This window comes from Elephas maximus, chromosome 5, assembly GCF_024166365.1.
Source record: "Elephas maximus indicus isolate mEleMax1 chromosome 5, mEleMax1 primary haplotype, whole genome shotgun sequence".
Lineage (NCBI taxonomy): Eukaryota > Metazoa > Chordata > Mammalia > Proboscidea > Elephantidae > Elephas > Elephas maximus.
Genome location: NC_064823.1, coordinates 23,752,477 through 23,770,960, shown reverse-complemented (window position 1 = coordinate 23,770,960; position 18,484 = coordinate 23,752,477). Strand labels below are relative to the sequence as shown.

The following is an 18,484-nucleotide window of genomic DNA, read 5'->3' as shown; positions in this document are numbered from 1 at the left end:
TTTTTCATGTAAGAAACAACCCCTTCAGTTTTCAAATACATAGTATATAGTGTTCTTGTCATACATCAAAACCTGTGTGCATTTTAATTTAAAAATTCACTTATAGGTTAATTAAAATTACACACACTTAATACATGCCACTTGCAAATTCTAATCTTATCTTGGAAACTTGGGTTTTGCATTCCTTAAAATTTGTCCTCACATTTGCGGTCTTAGTGCCTTTTTTATTCTAGCTCTTTTCTTCCTTTTTTTAAACTTTTTTTAATTTTTTAATAAATGAAATTGGATATAGGTCTTTAGATTCTTCTTTATATAAATAAAGTATGAGTAAGCATTTGGTTATACCCAAGGATAGCTGCTGAATTTTTCTAGGATGTAAGAAGAAGTTCTAAGAAGAAAAAAAAAAAAACTATTATGACCAACTCCCTTTTGTAATTCCCGTACTCCTGAACTGTGATGGCTGTAGCCAAATTTTATTCTGGCCTAAGTCATCTGGAAAATGGAAAAGAGATACTATTCTGAAACATTCGTAGGATTTAAGGAAGTTTGAAATATAATTATTATAGAGTAGTAGTTCTTAATCTTTTTAGCATGTGATGAAAACTTTGAACCCTCTCTCTAGAAAGATGCATACACGTTTATTAGATTTTTCATATAGTTTCAGTACGTTCTTAGACCCATCTAGGAAGCAATTAAAAAAAAAAAAACCCTAGGTTAAGAATCCTTATTATATGGCCAATAAACATACAGACTGGCGAAATGCCACTTGAAATAATGTCTAGTTCATGTAACAAAGTAGTTAATGTTACTATTATTAAATTTTAAACACAATATAGTGTGTGAGCTTCTAAACAAATGACTCATCAGCAACAAAAGCATTTCAGTCAGAAAACAGAGACCATCTTACTAATGTAAAAATAGAGGAGGTATGTGTATATGTTGGGTATTTTCTGAATATTTTGTTTTTATGATGATGGTTTTGCTTTCAGTTATTATAAATACATTTTTATTTATGTCCTAGTGGGGGGAAAAAAGAGCTTTTTCTTTCAGGAAGAATACTTCTGCCAATGAGAATGACCTCTGTAAGTATAAGATAATCATCATTCTGTCTTCTTACTCCGTATCTTGTGCTAATGTAGTTAGTGTTTGCTCACCAGGACCTTGGTAACTGTTGTTGAGTCTACTGCAACTCGTGATGACCTTATGTACAACAGAATGAAACATTGCCCCGTCCTATGTCATCCTCAAAATTGTCAGCATGTTTGAGTCCATCCTTGTGACTACTGTGCTATTCCATCTCACCAAGAGTCTCACATGCCCTCGTTGGCTCTCTGCCTCAACAAACATCATGTCCTCCTGTAACAACTGATCCCTCCTGCAAAGTAAGCAAGTCAAACGATGTTCTCTAGGTTTTCTTTGGCTAATTTTCAGAAGTAGATTACCAGCCCTTTCTTCCTAAGTCTGTCTTGGTCTAGAAGCTCCACTGACACCTGTTGTTTTAGTCATCTAGTGCTGCCATAACAGACATACAACAAGTGGATGGCTTTAACAAAGAGCAATTTATTTTCTCACAGTCTAGTAGATTACAAGTCCAAATTCATGGTGTCAGCTCCAAGGGAAGGCTTTCTGTCTTTCTTTCGGCTCTGGAGGAAGATCCTTGCCCTCGACCTTCCCATGGTCGAGGAGCTTTTCAGGCACAGGGACCCTAGGTCCAAAGGACATGCGCTGCTCCTAGTGCTGCTTTCTTGGTAGTATAAGGTCCCCAACTTTTTGCTTCCTTCCCTTTCCTTTTATCTCTTGAGAGATAATAAGCGGTGCAGGCCACACCCCAGGGAAACTCCCTTTACCCTGTTGGATCAGGGAGGTGACCTGAGTAAGGGTGGTGGTACAATCCCACTCTAATCCTCTCAACATAAAATTATAATCACAAAATGGAGGACAACCAGAAAATACTGGGAACCATGGCCTAACCCAGTTGATACACACATTTTTGTTGGGACATAATTCAGTCCATGACACCTGTCCACCACGGGTGTCCTTGCTGGTATTTAAAATACCAGTGGCATAGCTTCCGGCATCACAGCAACACACAAGTCACTACAGTATGACAAACAGACTGACAGATGATAGACGTGCCCCTTAAAAAAAAATTAGCAAGCTACAAATTGTCATCTTTTGTTCTTTTTCCTTTTTGACATAGATAGCCATTAACACCATACCGTACTGTTTTAAATGATTTTAGGGATGCCAAATAAGTTTGCTGATTGGATTCCATCCTACAGGTGCTCTGAGGATGGGAAAGGAATAGATAGGGGCTCATTACAGATTAAGACTGGGTAAAAAGGTGCAAAAGGCATTAATTCCAAATGCTCCATTCTGCAAGTGCTTCAAAGTGTTCAGAATCCCAAGTTAGACAAGACCCAAAAAAGGCTACCCAGGGCATCTGAAGCTGGAGAGATTCAAGAGGCAGCTTTATGCAGGGCAAGATTTGGGAGCTGTCAGTGAAGATGGCTGACAGATGAGGAAGCAAGGGGTTTATTCAAACTGTTTAACACCCCTGTCCACACCTCTGTGCCCCTCTCCAAGCTCCAAAACACTTGGCAGAGAGAATCAAACCCTCCAGACTTCAGAGGGGTCCTGGAATACTTTGGGTAGCTGAACCTTGCGTGATCTCCTCTCCTAAGGAGAACCCTCATCTCTCCTCTTGTCTGGGGCCAACCTTAAGCTCTCCCATATGTGGGTGCTTTTTACCCAAGGGGTACTGCCTCTTCTAGGGCTCCATCTACTTTCTGGCCATAGCTTAGTCATCGGCCTCACAAGGGCTCACAAATGCACACCCCAACTCATTATGACTCGTTGTGACCAAGACATTCTTGCTTTATTGTATAATTATCTTGGCCAAAATTGTCATAGCAGAGACAGGGTGTGGGGGTGGGGGCGTTAAAAAAAAAAACTATGTCTCTGTGCATAGGACCTTTTTGTAGACTCCCAAAGGTGGTGGCATTTGGTAAGGAACATGCTGATATGGTATGTTTGGGGAGTAGAGCAGGACCATGGCTGGAGGGCCTTCATGGAGCATCTAGTCTAGTGAGATAGACAGACGTTTAGCACAAATGACTGTACACACTGACAACTGTGATACGACAGAATACCACAAGCTGCCCTGAGACCATGAAACAGTGACCAAGCTGCCCTGAGACCATGAAACAGTGACCCGAAAGCAATCAAGCATGAAGTTGCCTCAGGGATGGTTTCCAGTGGAAACATTTACTCAGACTCTTGAAGATTAAGTCCATTATCCAGTACTTGGCACACCTCGTTCCATGAAGTGGGGCTTTATTTTCTTCACTGCTATATTCTCCAGTGCCTAGCATCTTGTAGGTAGTCAATAAAGATTTCTCAAACGAATGAAATATATTTGCCCTTATCCCTCTCCTTCCCTACCACAGTAGTTCCTGTTCTTCACATTTCTCTACCAGTTGGTGTGCTCTTTTCAAAACCAAAAATAACTTTTTTACCTTAAGATTCAATTCAATTAGGCACATGTAAAATTCCCACAGGTGCAGAACATCCTAGAAACAATATGCAGGGACATTTGAAATGCAAAATCTCTTCAGCCCGAAAGCTGTATGGGATACTCAATTCACTTGTAAATTTTTTTAAAAAAAGCAAAAAATATTATGGGCTTCTCCATGCAAATTATAGTGAAAGGTTATACACTGGATCTACCTGTACTTCAGCTGTGTTTTTTAAAGGCTTGAATATAACTTTAAATTACCAAAATGAAACAACCAAGTTTTTCTCCCTTCTGTAATGTCATTAGGTTTGATAGTGTCTTTACAGACATTTCCTTTTGACTCAATATTGTGGATGGTATTCTACATAGTATGACCTTAAGATAACCCCAGATGGATTATTATAAGGCTTATTTTGCTCACAATCCAAAAGGAATTCAGCCCAAGAACAACAGTTATGCAATTCTTTAAATCTGAAATCTGTCCTTCAAAAATCTCATTTCTGCCCTCACCACTTAAAACTTTTTCAGTGGGTGAAGTGGCATTTTAAAGGACTTGAAGTAAGTGTCCCTTGCTTCCCCTCTGAATTCCTCCAACCCTGTCTTACTCAGAGCTGCTTTCTTGGCAGTTTGGGGCACCCCTCACTGTTTGTGCCTGTGGCAGTGTGACTTCCAGCTGCCACTGTGCGGCCAGGAGCCTGCTGTGCTTTCTTCAGGCCCCATCTTTCATGCCAGGCCATTCAGCCACCTTTCAGCCCGTCTCAATGGGGCCCGGAGAATGGGCCCGCCGCGTCCACATGAGCACATAATCTCCCAGGTAGCCTCCTCCTTGAAGCACCTCAGTGCCTGCTATTCGCAAACAGCAGGACACCTCTCTCTACTGGGTTCCTAATCCCTCAGACACACAGGAGAAGGAGGTCGCGGGGCTGTGAAAGTGAAAAGAAAGGCGAGGGGGCGGGTGGGGGGACTGAACACAATGTCCGCGCCGGGCCCTCCAGCGGCTGCGCGCACAATCAAGGCCAGCTGCAGCCCAATTAAGCTCAACAGGTCACAGGTGTTCCAGACAGAAGATGCTTTAAACAAAACCACTTTCTTGAAAATACCTAAGACTTTTTAAGCACTGAAGCCCATTTCTTTTGGTGGATTCTTTAAAGCAATTTAGTACACTTGAAATACAAAGAAGCTGAAAAGCACATTTAGGCCTCTCCGGAGGGCGGGCTTTCTTCGTGCCAAACAGCCAGCGCCACAGCCAGGCTGCCTCTCAGAGCCCAGAAGAGAGCTCCGCCTCTGTGGATTCCATGTGGATCTTCTCTCTTCTCCAGCTTGGTCCCTCCAAATATTCTGTACTGTGCAGTTCACTCACTCATGAAAGAAATTGCAGCGTGGCTGTATCTTTATACTCTTAAATTCCAGTCTCTATGAAGCTGTGGCACTGGGTCTGGGATGAAGCAGTTGTAGTTTTTCTGTCAATTAGCCCTGCCATGTGCCGGTTAAACTAGGTATATGAATTCAGCTATCAAAGACCCACTTTCCCTCATCATGTAAGGTCACCCCATAAATGAGCTTCCTCTTCTGGCACATTAAAAATTGCTGACTTCATTTTCTTCACAGCTTCAAGTGTTCCCTGTGCTTGCCGGGGGTGACGGTAGCCAAGCAGGACTTTGCTGGTGGTTTAAGCCACCTTCGGAACTTCTTTTTTACCCTTCCACCTTTCTTTGAAGATATAAATAGTCTCTGAGAGGCAGTTAGGAACTTAGTGGTAAAGGCTAAGTTAGGATTTCACCATGAAGTGAGCAGCTGTTAGTTCCCCTTACTCCAGAGGCCTACTTGTAGTGTAGCACCCCTTCCTCTCAAACTTACATGCTCCCCGTAGGTATATTTTCCTGTTTTCATTATTGTAATCTATTTACAGCATATAGCAAGGAAATTCAGATACTACCCAGGCCTTATCTGGAAATGATAGTAACGGTCTTAAACTTCCTCTTGGGTGCCCAGCCTCTTAAGGCACCAGGAAAGAAGGTAGTGCTCTTGTGAAACGGAAATGAACAAAGAAGGGCTTACAGCATAGGAGGGATGAATACCCAAAATGATGCCTGACGTTTCCAGGCTTTCCTTCCTGTTGATTGATTTTTGGTAAACATTCTTTGCCTTGACTGTTATTCTTTAATCACATAGATTTTTAGAAATTATTATTGCCTGCTTTAGAAACCATGTTGGTTTTGATTTTCGTAATACATCTGTTTCTATTTTACTAAGCTGAGCCACCTGTTTAAACTCTTCTTGTCTCATGGATTGGGTGAAAGAACCGTAGGCTATGTACAAGAGGTTTCGTTTTTTCCACAGTAAAGTAAGACATTGTTCTTATTCTTCATGGCATTCAGAATTCTGCACAATTGCCTCTTTTGCCCTTTTCCATTTAAAAGTGAGGTAATTAGATTTCCCAAGGTTCAGTGGTCAAGAGCCTTCTCATCATGGAGAGTTGCTTCCCTACACTACTCACAAGTGGAGTTGTCTCACATAATCCAGTTATTGCTATATTGTTGTTGTTCCAAAGGAACTGCTTTTTCAGAGAGCAAGCATAGCCTGAAAATTCACGCTCATATGTCCCCTGGCTTTCACTGGTGAGTTATTTTTTTCCCCACATTTGAAACCAATTACTATATTTATTCCGTGACTTTATTTTGAGGATTTCTAAGCATTTTCATCAAAAAATTTTCTGTTTTCTTCTTAGAACTCATCTCAATATGCCTAAATCTATCAGAGAGTACGCCTCCTTATTGCTTCATGATATTTGTCAGATATCTAATGGTCAAATCTGTTATTACTGCAGAACAAGTCGGAAGAGAATTTGTGACATGTTAGTTCCAAATAAATGAGTGTCATGGTCACCAGAATGACATCGTGTCTTGGTCTAGTTCTGCGAGTAAGGTCTTGTGCCTACTTTGCTAGCGTTTTGTCTCTGGTCATCATTTCCCCAAACATAAAATATCTTTACAGCAAGCTGCATATATGTGCTAAAAGTTTGGGTGTCCGATTTTTAGTCAAAATTGAGTAAGAACACAGAATGAATACTCTCAGCCTTATAGACCCAACCGAAGCTTTTTTGCTTTTACAGCCTAGTGGCAAAATCAACCTTGCTGATAGTTGGCTAATAATTCATTTAAATGATCTAGTTTGCAGCCTATGAGGGAAGAGAACAAGATGGCGAAGGGATTAGGGGAAAGCTTCCAAAATCCCTTTTTGTCAAAGAAGTTAAGGAGCTCAAGTGGCCAAGGGTTTTCTGTCTAAACGGGTTAGTTTAGCATTCCAGACAGCCTGTGATTCCAGTTCATCTATTCTTCTACACGTCTTCTCAGGGAGGTTCTTCTGTGGCCTCATGGGAAAAATGCAGCTGAATTCCTTATCACTAAAACAGCTCCATGCTGCATGTGGTTTTGAATATGCTGTCAGCAGAGTGCTAAGCATTTGTGGTCCCTGTGTATACTGTGTGTGTGTGCACGCGCATGCACACACGCACATATACATATACTTATTAGGTTTTCTTACAAACTTTATAGATTGTAACAAGAAGGCCCCAGTTTAAATTGAAGAGCCTTCTTTCCAGTTTCTGTAGTTGTTGTTATTAGTTGCCATTGAGTCAGCTCTGACTCATGGCAACCTTATGTATAACAGAACAAAATGTTGCCGGTCCTGTGTCATCTTCATGATCGTGTTTCTGTAGTGTTTATTTCCAAATAGATGCGTTGGCAGATTAATCTAAAAAGACCACCTTTCTAAAGCTTAAGAGAGAAGGAAAAACCCTTCAACAATTAATTGATCCCAGATTGCTTTCATCAAGTGGGACAGTAGATCACCATTTGTACCTTTTTTTTTTTTTTTTAAGCAAAGCTTCCATTTGAATGCTCCAAACCAATATTTATTGCTATATTGACTGTAAGTTTTCTGGGGTCTTTCTCAATTCTACGGCAGTTTTTTCCATGGCAACACAGCCAAAAAACCCCTGTCCCTGTATAACAAATTTTGATACCTAAGGAAACATTCCTCAAAAAAAGCACAAGTGTGGTATATTCGTAAGGAACCCTGGAGGTGCAGTGGTTAAAGCACTTGGCTACTAATTAAAAGGTTGGTGGTTTGAATCTACCAGCCAGTCCACAGGAGAAAGCTGTGGCAGTCTGCTCCCATAAAGATACACAGCCTTGGAAATGTTATCGGGCAGTTCTGCTCTCTCCTGTAGGGTCGCTATGAGTCAGAATTAATTTAACAGCAGTGGGTTTGGTTTGGTTTGGTTTATAGTATATTCTTGCTAGAGCTTCTAATTTATATTACTTCCAAGGAAAGAATGGTATTCAAAATAGTGCCCCAGATTGAAAACATTGCCTAAGACAAACATATATCACAGCGTTACATAATTTTTTTATTGGCTTTATCATCATTCCAAAAACTGAAGTATAACTTACATAGTCTAGATCATATCAAACATAAGTAAAAAATGCTACAGGGTAGCCAGATATGGAAAAGATGTACATAACATACACTTTAAAACATGTTTATAGTTAAGGAACTATTCAGTTCAATTCAACAAACATGTGTTGACTATTTACATGTACCAAGCACATTAAGTGCTGTGACTGCTCCAAGCATTACTGTGTTTTGCCTCCATTACTCAGCGTGGTCCTCTTCCTGTCTCTCAGCACCTCTCCTCCTGCTTAGCCTTCTCTCCCTCTTCTCAGCCCTTAAATATGCCTATTCCTTATGTTTCTGTCGTTACCCCCTTCCCTTTTCTCCCTATTCTGGAACAGAGGAGAGCAAACTAAAGATTATGAGAGACGCAAGACCCATGTTGTGCAGGGCCTTGAATGAGTTGTTTGGTGTGGGTTAGCATCTCCCTAAATGTGTGCTGAAGACCAGTAGTAACTCTAAAGGTAGCCGTTTATAAGTGTTCTGTCAAGAAATGGGGAAGGGGAAAGTTCTGTGGTTCAGTAAAATTAAACAGATCTTCACTGGTAGGCTTCACAAAATCTTTAAAATTCTACTGTGCGTTGTGGAGAGTAGTGTATACACACCGGCTCCCAAAATTTATTTGATCTCACAATACATCTTCCTCTGGATACACACTAATATCCCAAGGGAAACACACTGGCCATGAAAGCTGCTAAGGATTTTTAAGTAGGAAAGCTGCAGTTTCCCTGGGGGGTCTTCAGATCATCGTATCTTGGAACTCATACCAAAGTAAGTGATCCCCAAAGCAAATAGGAACCAGCCATTATGAAATGGATGCTCTAAGAATCCTTCCATTTTTAAAAATAAAATCAAACCAAACCCGTTGCCGTCAAGTTGATTCCAACTCATAGCGACCTTATGCGACAGAGTAGAACTGCCCTATAGGGTTTCCGAAACTGTAATCTTTATGGAAGGAGACTAACACATCTTTCTCCCAGTGGAGCCGCTGGTGGGTTCAAACCATAGACCTTTCAGTTGGCAGCCTAGCACTTAACCGCTGCACCACCAAGACCTACCATTTTATGTGGATTAGGAGAGAAGACCCAATAATCCACTTAATACTTTCCCTTTTGGAATTTCTACTAAGAAGCCCTTTTATGAGGAAAAGACAAAGGAACCTTTAGAAGTTAATGCTCTTGTCAGCCCCTTGTGAGTCAACTGCTTTGGTTTAGAGCTTTAGAGACAACTGTCATTGACTAGCCTTCACTGTCATCGTGGCCATGTGACTTCTAAAAACTCTATTTTTGGTGATATTTTGATGGGAGGATTACTCTTTATTTTTTTTCAGTTCTCCATTTTGGGTACTAAGGCTAATTTAATGTACTCCTTGTTCCTTTTATTTCCACCTTGCTGTGTCTTTGCACGTTATATTCCTTCTACTCAGGATGCCATTTCCTTTCATGTATATGTATCTAAATTCTGTCCTTCAAACTTTGGTTTATGAAGCTTTCCCTCAGCCAGCAGTAATTGCTCCCTCCTCACCACACCCAAAACAGTTTCATATTGCCTCTCTGGTGGTGCTTCTAGTACCATGCCATTCATTGCCATTAATTCATGTCCGTCTCCTACTGGTTTGTGGGTATCAGGGAACAGATATGATATCTTGCATGTCTCTGGATCCTCTACCTGGCCTCTTAAAGCCATTGCACAGCATAGCTATTTAGTGGGTGCTGATTGATGAAAAAGTGATTGCCTAACTATTAAACCAAATCAGCTGCCATTGAGATGACTCCGACTCATGGTAACCCCATCCATCTCAGAGTCGTACTCTGCCCCATAGGGTTTTCAGTGACTTCGATTTTTGGAGATAAGTCTCGGACAAGGTGTTGGCACAGGGGCAGCGACTGCTCTCCTCAGCTTGAGGAGGGAGTCACAAGAAGGAAGCATTCCCTGTGCCATGCCAGAGAAGGAAAGCTTCATTGACCAGAAGGAGGTTCCTTTCTCTTTGCCTCTTGAAGTGGTTCTTCGAACTTTTTAACCTTGCAACTGCTTCTTCAAATCCTTGCACAGATGAGAGAAAAGTTGCTCAGATGGGGGCGAGGGGTTTCTCCCCAGATGGTCCCTTCACCTCTTCATGGAAGCCCCCAAGGTCCCCTTAGAAGACAGTGTAACAACCACTGGATAGCCAGTTTACCTTGCTGGGCATTTCACGGACTTTTATTGTGCTTATTATCACATTCTTATTCTCAAAATAACTCTTTTTGTACCAGGATATATGATGAGATGGTTTTACTAATCCCTAGAAGTTTTGTTTTTGCCTTCAACAACCTGGTAACTACTCTCTTTTCTGAAAAGCATTAACGTGCATAACCAGTATAGTTAACTTCAGTGCTCATTAAGGAAGCAGAGAACTAATAGTTATATTGTCGTAATTTGACAAAGCCATCTAAATCTATGCATGTTTTTTGAAAGCTCACTAAACATGTTTCTAAATCCCCTAAAAAGCTACTAAACTGCTTTGGCAGCCATTAGCCCAGCATAAGCAGAGGAACTCTTTTCAGTGAGTGAACGAACAGAGAAAATATGCTGAACGGCTAGACAAATGTGTTTCAGCTGGCCCTTTCATTTACTGATATAAGGGCACAGTCAATATCAATCACTGTTTTCCCTGTTGCCCTGAAAAATCACAATATCTCTTTTCATCCCACAAGCTCTTTTCACCACAGTAATGTGTCTTTAGAGTGACACTGGCATCAGCCTGCTTCCGCTGTCTGAAGTCCAGAGAGCTTAAAAACACATTGCAGGATTTGAGACTTGAGCCTTCCTCCCCTTCCGTTTTCCTACTGCCTACTCCCTCCCCCTCCCTCTGCCAGCCACTCCGCCCCCTCCCCTGATTCTTTTCAATTCTTCCAGCTTCCCTCGCTGAGTAAACAGAAGTCACTTCTCTGTTCTAATGCAGTTCTCCAAAATAAACGTAGACAACCCTGTGTGATATTCCCATGGTTTAAGAACTCATTTAAAAGATGCACATAAAGAAATGCTCTTACGTGTTGGTGATACATCAAAGGTTGAAAGGAATGTGGGAATTCTCTGCTATGACAAGGTGTGCCAGTGCGCAGGGCCTCGCTCGCTCTCAGACCATCCCCTCCCTCTGCCCTCCCGTCCTGCCTGCCCACCACACATACACACGTACCCTTTGTTGCTGTGTATTACGCAGACCGTTCCACCTCTAAGATCATAAGCCCCTTCAGAGCAAATGCCACAGCTTATAAGTCTTTTTGAAGCGCCTGGTTCTGAGTACTGTAGTTAATTGTTTTGGAATGAATGAATGAGCAGGATGTTCTGTATATGATTGCTTGACACCCCTTTGAAAATCTTAAGTGGGATAACTTGCAGGTAAATTTTAGCAACATGCTTAGAGTTGTAGAAGTTAGCATAGATGAATATTTGGAATATGAATTAATATCAATACCCTAAAAAAAGTATCGATTGTTTTATTCCCCCACTCTTTTTTTTTTTTTTTGTAGATTATAGCTGTCTGTAGAGAAGCAGCCCTTCTTGCTCTGGAGGAAGACATTCAAGCCAACTGCATTATGAAAAGACATTTTTCTCAAGCCTTGAGCACTGTGACACCTAGAATTCCTGAATCGTTGAGACGTTTTTATGAAGATTACCAAGAGAGGAGCGGGCTACATGCACTCTGAGAAAATGTATATCTTCATTATGCTAAAATAGTCTTTTCTAGAGAAAAGGTTTTTTGTTTTGTTTTTTTTTTTAATTTTGTCTTGAGAGTGTCAAAAAATTCCTTAATAGGTAAAATGTCTGAAATATGTTCACTGGAACTGGGGGCCTGTAGTTCTTATAGGTATCTTAAATCATATGGTTACAATGGAAATATCTCTGGATATGAGTTTAAATCTGTTTTAACTGGTTTAAAAAAAAAAAAAAAAAAACCTTTAGCTTTTTCATCTTTGAGCTGGTTTGCTCACCCCATGAGATACTTTCCTTTCTCCAGAATCTGTTTCAGTGCCTTCCTAAATGCGAAACCTGTGGACATAGAATTCATAGAAGAATAACATAGGAAAAGTTTGGAAATTGGGAGTGGATGAATGTCTGGTGAATATTCACAAGTCTTTATTTTTGATGGCCAGCCAGGCTTATGTGGCTTTGTTTCCAAATACGTATTTGTTCTCATCATAATTATATACCTACATTTTCGTTTTAGCCTTCTTAACCTGTACTAATGGCAAAGAAAAAGAATTAAGAGTTCTTTCGTATAATATAATATTCTTTGAAAGCTTGAAAAATTGTGAGCTCAGTCTCGGCCTAGAAGAGTAGGCTTGTTTTGATTTTTCTTCCCCACAAAATGCTATAAATAAATCGTACGAAGTATTCTTGTTTTAACTTGTACACATCTTCAGGTTACCAGTAAATGTTTTCAGTTCAAAGATAACCAGATTGTACTCTTAATCATTTGTCTTAGGTTACATTCTAAATATATGTAGTTATGCTCTTAGTTATTTATGTCTAGGATTTCTTGACACTTTAATACTCTTGAAAACACTGTTAGAAAATGATTCCCTGACTTTCAGTTCAGAAGTTGGCAGTGGAAAGAATGTGCACTTAAACCTGGTCAGAAAAACAAGTCAGGTGAGAGGTACCTGATTATCAAAATAATGGGCTAGGTAGCTTTGTGGTGGCAGATATTCTGAAGTCATGTCTCAACTGTTTCATCCTTTGACCATCAGAAAGGGATTTGGCAGGTTTTAATTTCCAGACAATATTGGTTTACCATTACATAAAGCCACCCAGGAGACCAAGAATATTACTACTATTTAGAGCTGTATTGTCTGGTATAGTAGGCACTAGTCACATATGGGAGCCCTTGCAGCACAGTGGTTAAGCGCTATGGCTGCTAACCAGAAGGTCGGCAGTTCAAATCCACAAGCCGCTCCATGAAAACCCTATGGGACAGTTCAATTCTGTCCTATAGGGCGGTTATGAGTCAGAATCAACGGCAATGAGTTAGTCACATACAAAGAAAACAGAACTCATTGCTATAGAGTCAATTCCGACATAAGGATACTTACATTTAAATTTTATTAATTAAAATAAATAAAATTAAACATTCAGCTCATCAGTTGTGTTAGCTACATTTCAAGTGCTCAGTAGCAGCCACATGGGGCAAGTGTCTATCGTATCGGACAGAGCAGGTTACAGAATATTTCCTTCAGTGGAGAAGGCTCTGTGTTGGACACTGCTGATTTAGAAAATAAGGCTAACACATTGAAGCAAATAGAACATGGAAGTAAAATTACTTCCATGCTCTCCATTTTCCCTTGGGTTATTATAAAAATTCTGAGGAGAAGAATCCTAATCTCTACCATATAAATGCAGAGCCAAGGGCACAGAAAATAAGAGAACTCTTAGCCCCAAGGGCCAAAACAAGAAAATAAAAGAAATTCCATCCTCAGTAAAATAAAAACCACAACAGTAAGCTTGAATGGATACTAAGGCTCTCAGACAGGGGCCTGGGTAGTAGGGAGGAGGATAGCAATCTCTATCAGCAAGGAGTTGAGATGGTAATAGCCACTCAAAGCTTTCAGCCCATGTCCCATAGAAATTATAACTGAGTCTCACACATAATGCCCGGATCTTTAAAGACCAACACAATGTAAAGGTAGACTAGAAAAGAAATTCTCCCACTGAATAGGAAAACTACAAGGAACCTTTCTGACTTAGCCTGTGTTTTGGATTTTTTTTAAAAAAAAAGGCCCCTCTGAGAATTCTATGGACTTTCCTTCCCAAGGCTTTGGGTTTTAATTCAAACTTTCTTTGTTATATAGAATGTCAACACCTAAAAATTAAATGAAAACGTGAATCCAAGCTAGAAATATCCTCTGAGAGACTGGCATTTGCACTAGTTGTAGGGACATATCAACCCCAGCCACAGTGGATTCCACTAGCTAAAGCCCTGCTTACAAAGATCTCAGAATCCCAAAGGATGTGGAACAGCGGGCCACTCATACCCTGCTGGTGGGAACGTGAATTGGTGCAACCACTTCAGAAAGCAGTTAGCGTATCCAATAATATTGAAGACCCTATGATCCAACAATTCTCCTAGATATACAGGTAGTCCCTAACTTACGACAGGGTTCTATTCCGATGACTCTCTTAAGCCGGTTCTGAGGTAAGTCGAGCGCCTCATTTTCTTTTTTAGTTTTTATTGTTATTGTATTATCAGTGCAATTCTGTCTTTAAATACCTTAAAACTAGGCATTTACTTTCCCTCTTTGTGAGAATGATAACATCAGCTAATTATGCCCTGTAACATTATATGTAGTAGTACTTCATCATTTTTTCCTTTTGCTTTAGCTACTCAATGTTCAAGAGCAAGTTTCAGAGTCTCTTCTGACAGCCATTTAGGTCTTTTCTTTCTTTCCTGTCTTTTTAATGACCTCTTGCTTTCTTCATGTAGTGATGTCCTTGATGTCCTTCCACAGCTCGTCTGGTCTTTGGTCATTAGCGTTCAACGCATCAAATCTACTCTTGAGGTGGTCTCTAAATTCAGGTGGGATATACGCAAGGTCATACTTTGGCTCCCGTGGACTTGTTCTAATTTTCTTCAGTTTCGGCTTAGACTTACATGTGAGTAGTTGATGGTCAGATCTGCAGTTGGCCCCTGGCCTTGTTGAGACTGGTGATATCAAGCTTTTCCATCATCTGCTTCCACAGATGTAGTCGATTTGATTCCTGTGTATTCTTTCTGGGAGGTCCATATGTATAGTTTCTGTTGGTGAAAAAGGTATTTACAATGAAGAAGTTGTTGGTCTTCAAAATTCAGTCATTCAATCTCCGGCATCATTTCTATCACCAAGGCCATGTTTTCCAACTACAGATCCTTCTTCTTTGTTTCTAACTTTCTAATTCCAATCTCCAGTAATTATCAGTGTATCCTGATTGCATGTTTGATCAATTTCAGACTGCAGAAGTTGGTAAAAATCTTCAATTTCCTTATCTTTGGCCTTAGTGGGTGGTGCATAAATTTGGATAATAGTGGTATTAACTGATCTTCCTTGTAGGGGTGTGAATATTATCCTATCACTGACAATGTTGTACTTCAGGACAAATCTTGAAATGTTCTTTTTGGCAGTGAATGCAATGCCATTGCTCTTAAAATCATCATTAACAGCATAGTAGACCATATGATTGTCTAATTCAAAATGACCAATACCACTCCATTTCAGCTCACTAATGCCTAGGATATCAATCTTTATGTGTTCCATTTCATTTTTGACAGTTTCCAATCTTCCTAGACTTGTATTTTGTACATTCCATGTTCTGATTGTTAATGGATGTTTGCAGCTGTTTCTTCTCATTTTGAGTCATGCCACATCAGCAAATGAAGGTCCCGAAAGTTTGACTCCATCCCCGTTATTAAGGTCAACTCTACTTTGAGGAGGCAGCTCTTCCCCAATCGTATTTTGAGTGCCCTCCAACCTGAAGGGCTCATCTTCTGGCACTATATCAGACAGTGTTTAGTTTCGTGTTATTTCTAATGCATAAAACAGCTTTTAAAAAAAAGTATAGGTTTTTCATTTTTGAAAAATAATGATTGAATTTATAGAAGAACCAAAATTTGAAAATATGTTAAATTTATCTTAACGAAGAGAGGGCTATAGAAAAGTTGCTGTAAAGACAGAACAAAATTATTTCCCTGGCCTGTTGTTGCTTAAATTCCTAGATGTTAGATTAGTAGAGTCTTGGTTTCTTCTGTCATGTCTCCCTGAGGCCTTCCTTTTAGGATGAGCACATACCAAAGCACCCTGTGAAATTACGTGTGGATTGAATTAACACTGGTTTCCAAATGTGGTCCACATAGGAATCCAAATACTCCAAATTTATTTGCCTTTTTTCCTTGGGTTTTCATTATGCAGCTGTGTGCATGGATAGGCTTTTTATCTAATGTCTATGTCAACTATACCCCAGTTGCCAGTGTTTTAGAAAGACCTAGTGATGCAATGGTTAAGCAAGCTCTTGGGCTACTAACGTAAAGGTTGGCTGTTTGAACGCACCAGCCGCTCCTCGGAAAAAGAACTGGTAATCTGCTCCCATACAGATTACAGCTTAGGAAACTCTGAGAGGCAGTTCTGCTATAAATCAGATAATATCCATATGCCTACCAGGAAGACCAGTTGATACAACTATTATTCAAATTTATATATACCAACTAAAAAAAAAAAAACTTTTTTTTTTTTTTTAACTACTAATGCCAAAATTGAAGAAATTGATTTTTACCAACTTCTGCATCTGAAATTGATCAAACATGCAGTCCAGATGCGTTGGTAATTACTGCTGACTGGAATACAAAAGTTGGAAACAAACAAGGATCAGCAGTTGAAAAATATGACCTTAGTGATAGAAGTAATGCAGGATCAAATGACAGAATTTTGCAAGACCAACGACCTACCCATTGGACCTTTTTTCAACAACATAAACTGCGACTGTACACATGGATCTCGCTGGATGGAATACACAGATACCAAGTTGACTACATCTGTGGAAAGAGATGATGGAGAAGTTCAATATCATCAGCGAGAACAAGGCCGGGGCCAACTGTGGAACGGACCACCAATTGCTCATATGCAAGTTCAAGTTGAAGCTGAAGAAAATTAAAACAACTCCATGAGAGCCAAAATACAACCTTGAGTATCTCCCATCTGAATTTAGGGACCAGCTTGAGAACAGATTTGATGCATTGAACACTAATGACCAAAAAGATTAAACGAGTTGTGGAATGACATCAAGGACATCACCCTTAAAGAAAGCAAAAGGTCATTGAAGGAATAGGAAAGAAAGCAAAGACCAAAGTATATGTCAAAAAGAAACTTGCTCTTGAATGTAGAGTAGCTAAAGCAAATGGAAGAAATAACGAAGTAAAAGAGCTGGCAATTTGAGAAGCAAAAGGGAAGAACATACTCGACATTTCTCAAGCCGAACTGAAGAAAAAATTTAAGCCTCAAGATGCAACACTGAAGGATTCTATGAGCAAAAAATTGAACGATGCAGTAAGCATCAAAAGAAGATGGAAGGAATACACAGTCACTGTACCAAAAGGAGCTGGTCAACATTCAGCCATTTCAAGAGGTAGCATATGATCAAAAACAAGTGGTGCTGAAGGAAGAAGTCCAAGCTACACTGAAGCCATTGGTGAAAAACAGGCTTTAGAAATTGACGGAATACCAACTGAGATGTTTCAACAAACGGATGCAACGCTGAAAGTGCTCAGTCTTCTATGCCAAGAAATTTGGAAGACAGCTACCTGACCAACCAGCTGGAAGAAATCCATATTTGTGCCCATTCCAAAGAAAAGTGATCCAACAGAATGCAGAAATTATCGAACAGTATCACTGATAGCACATGCAAATTTTGCTGAAGATCATTCAAAAATGGTTGTGGCGGTACATTGGGAACTGCCGGAAATTCAAACCGGATTCAGAAGAAGACATGAAACCAGGGATATCATTGCTGATGTCAGGTGGATTTTGGCTGAAAGAGAATACCAAAAGATGTTTACCTGTGTTTTATTGACTATGCAAAGGCCGACTGTGTGGATCATAACAAATAATAGATAATATTGCGAGGAACGGGAATTCAAGGACTCTTAATTGTGCTCATGCGGAACCTGTACTTAGACCAAGGGGCAGTTGTTCAAGCAGAACAAGGGGATACTGGGTGGTTTAAATTCAAGAAAGATGTGCCTCAGGGATGCAACCTTTCACCATACTTAGTCTGTATGCTGAGCAAATAATCCGAGAAGCTGGACTCTATGAAGAAGAACACGGCATCAGGTTTAGAGGAAGACTTTTTAACAACCTGTGATATACAGATGACACAACCTTGCTTGCTGAAAGTGAATAGGACTTGAAGTACTTACTGATGAGGAGTCAACACTGTAGCATTCAATATGGATTACACCTCAACATAAAGAAAACAAAAATCCTCACAACTAGATCAATAAGCAGCATTATGATAAATGGAGAAAATATTGAAGCTGTCAAGGATTTCATTTTATTTGAATCCACAACGCCCATTGAAGCAGCAGTCAAGAAATCAAACAACATATTGCATTGGGCAAATCTGCTTCAAAAGACGTCTTTAAAGTGTTAAAAAGCAAAAATGTGGCTTTGAGGACTAAGGTGTACCTGACCCATGCCATGGTATTTTCAGTCACCTCGTATGCATGCAAAAGCTGGACAATGAATAAGGAAGACCAAAGAAGAATTGTTGCTTTTGAATTATGGTGCTGGCAAAGAATATTGAATAAACCATGGACTACTAGAAAAACAAATAAATCTGTCTTGAAAGAATTACAGCCAGAATGCCCCTTAGAAGCCAGGATGGTGAGACTTTATCCCAAGTACTTTGGACATGTTGTGAGGAGGGACCAGTACCTGGAGAAGGATATCATGCTTGATAAAGCAGAGGGTCAGCCAAAAAGAGGAAGACCCTTAATGAAATGAATTGACA

The 18,484-nt window shown here is 40.0% G+C and overlaps 1 protein-coding gene across 2 annotated transcripts in view; it reads left to right on the top strand.

Moving 5' to 3' along the window:
• SPATA5 (spermatogenesis associated 5) overlaps positions 1-14,292 on the top strand; it is a 350,714-nt gene extending 336,422 nt beyond the window's left edge. The window contains exon 15 of one of the 2 annotated variants that reach the window (XM_049885372.1): positions 11,482-14,292. In XM_049885372.1, the coding sequence (XP_049741329.1) occupies positions 11,482-11,658 (177 nt within the window). In that variant the 3' untranslated portion in view covers positions 11,659-14,292. The remainder of the gene's footprint in view (positions 1-11,481) is intronic. The other variant, XM_049885371.1, reaches the window with a different exon arrangement.
• The last annotated feature ends 4,192 nt before the right edge of the window (positions 14,293-18,484 follow it).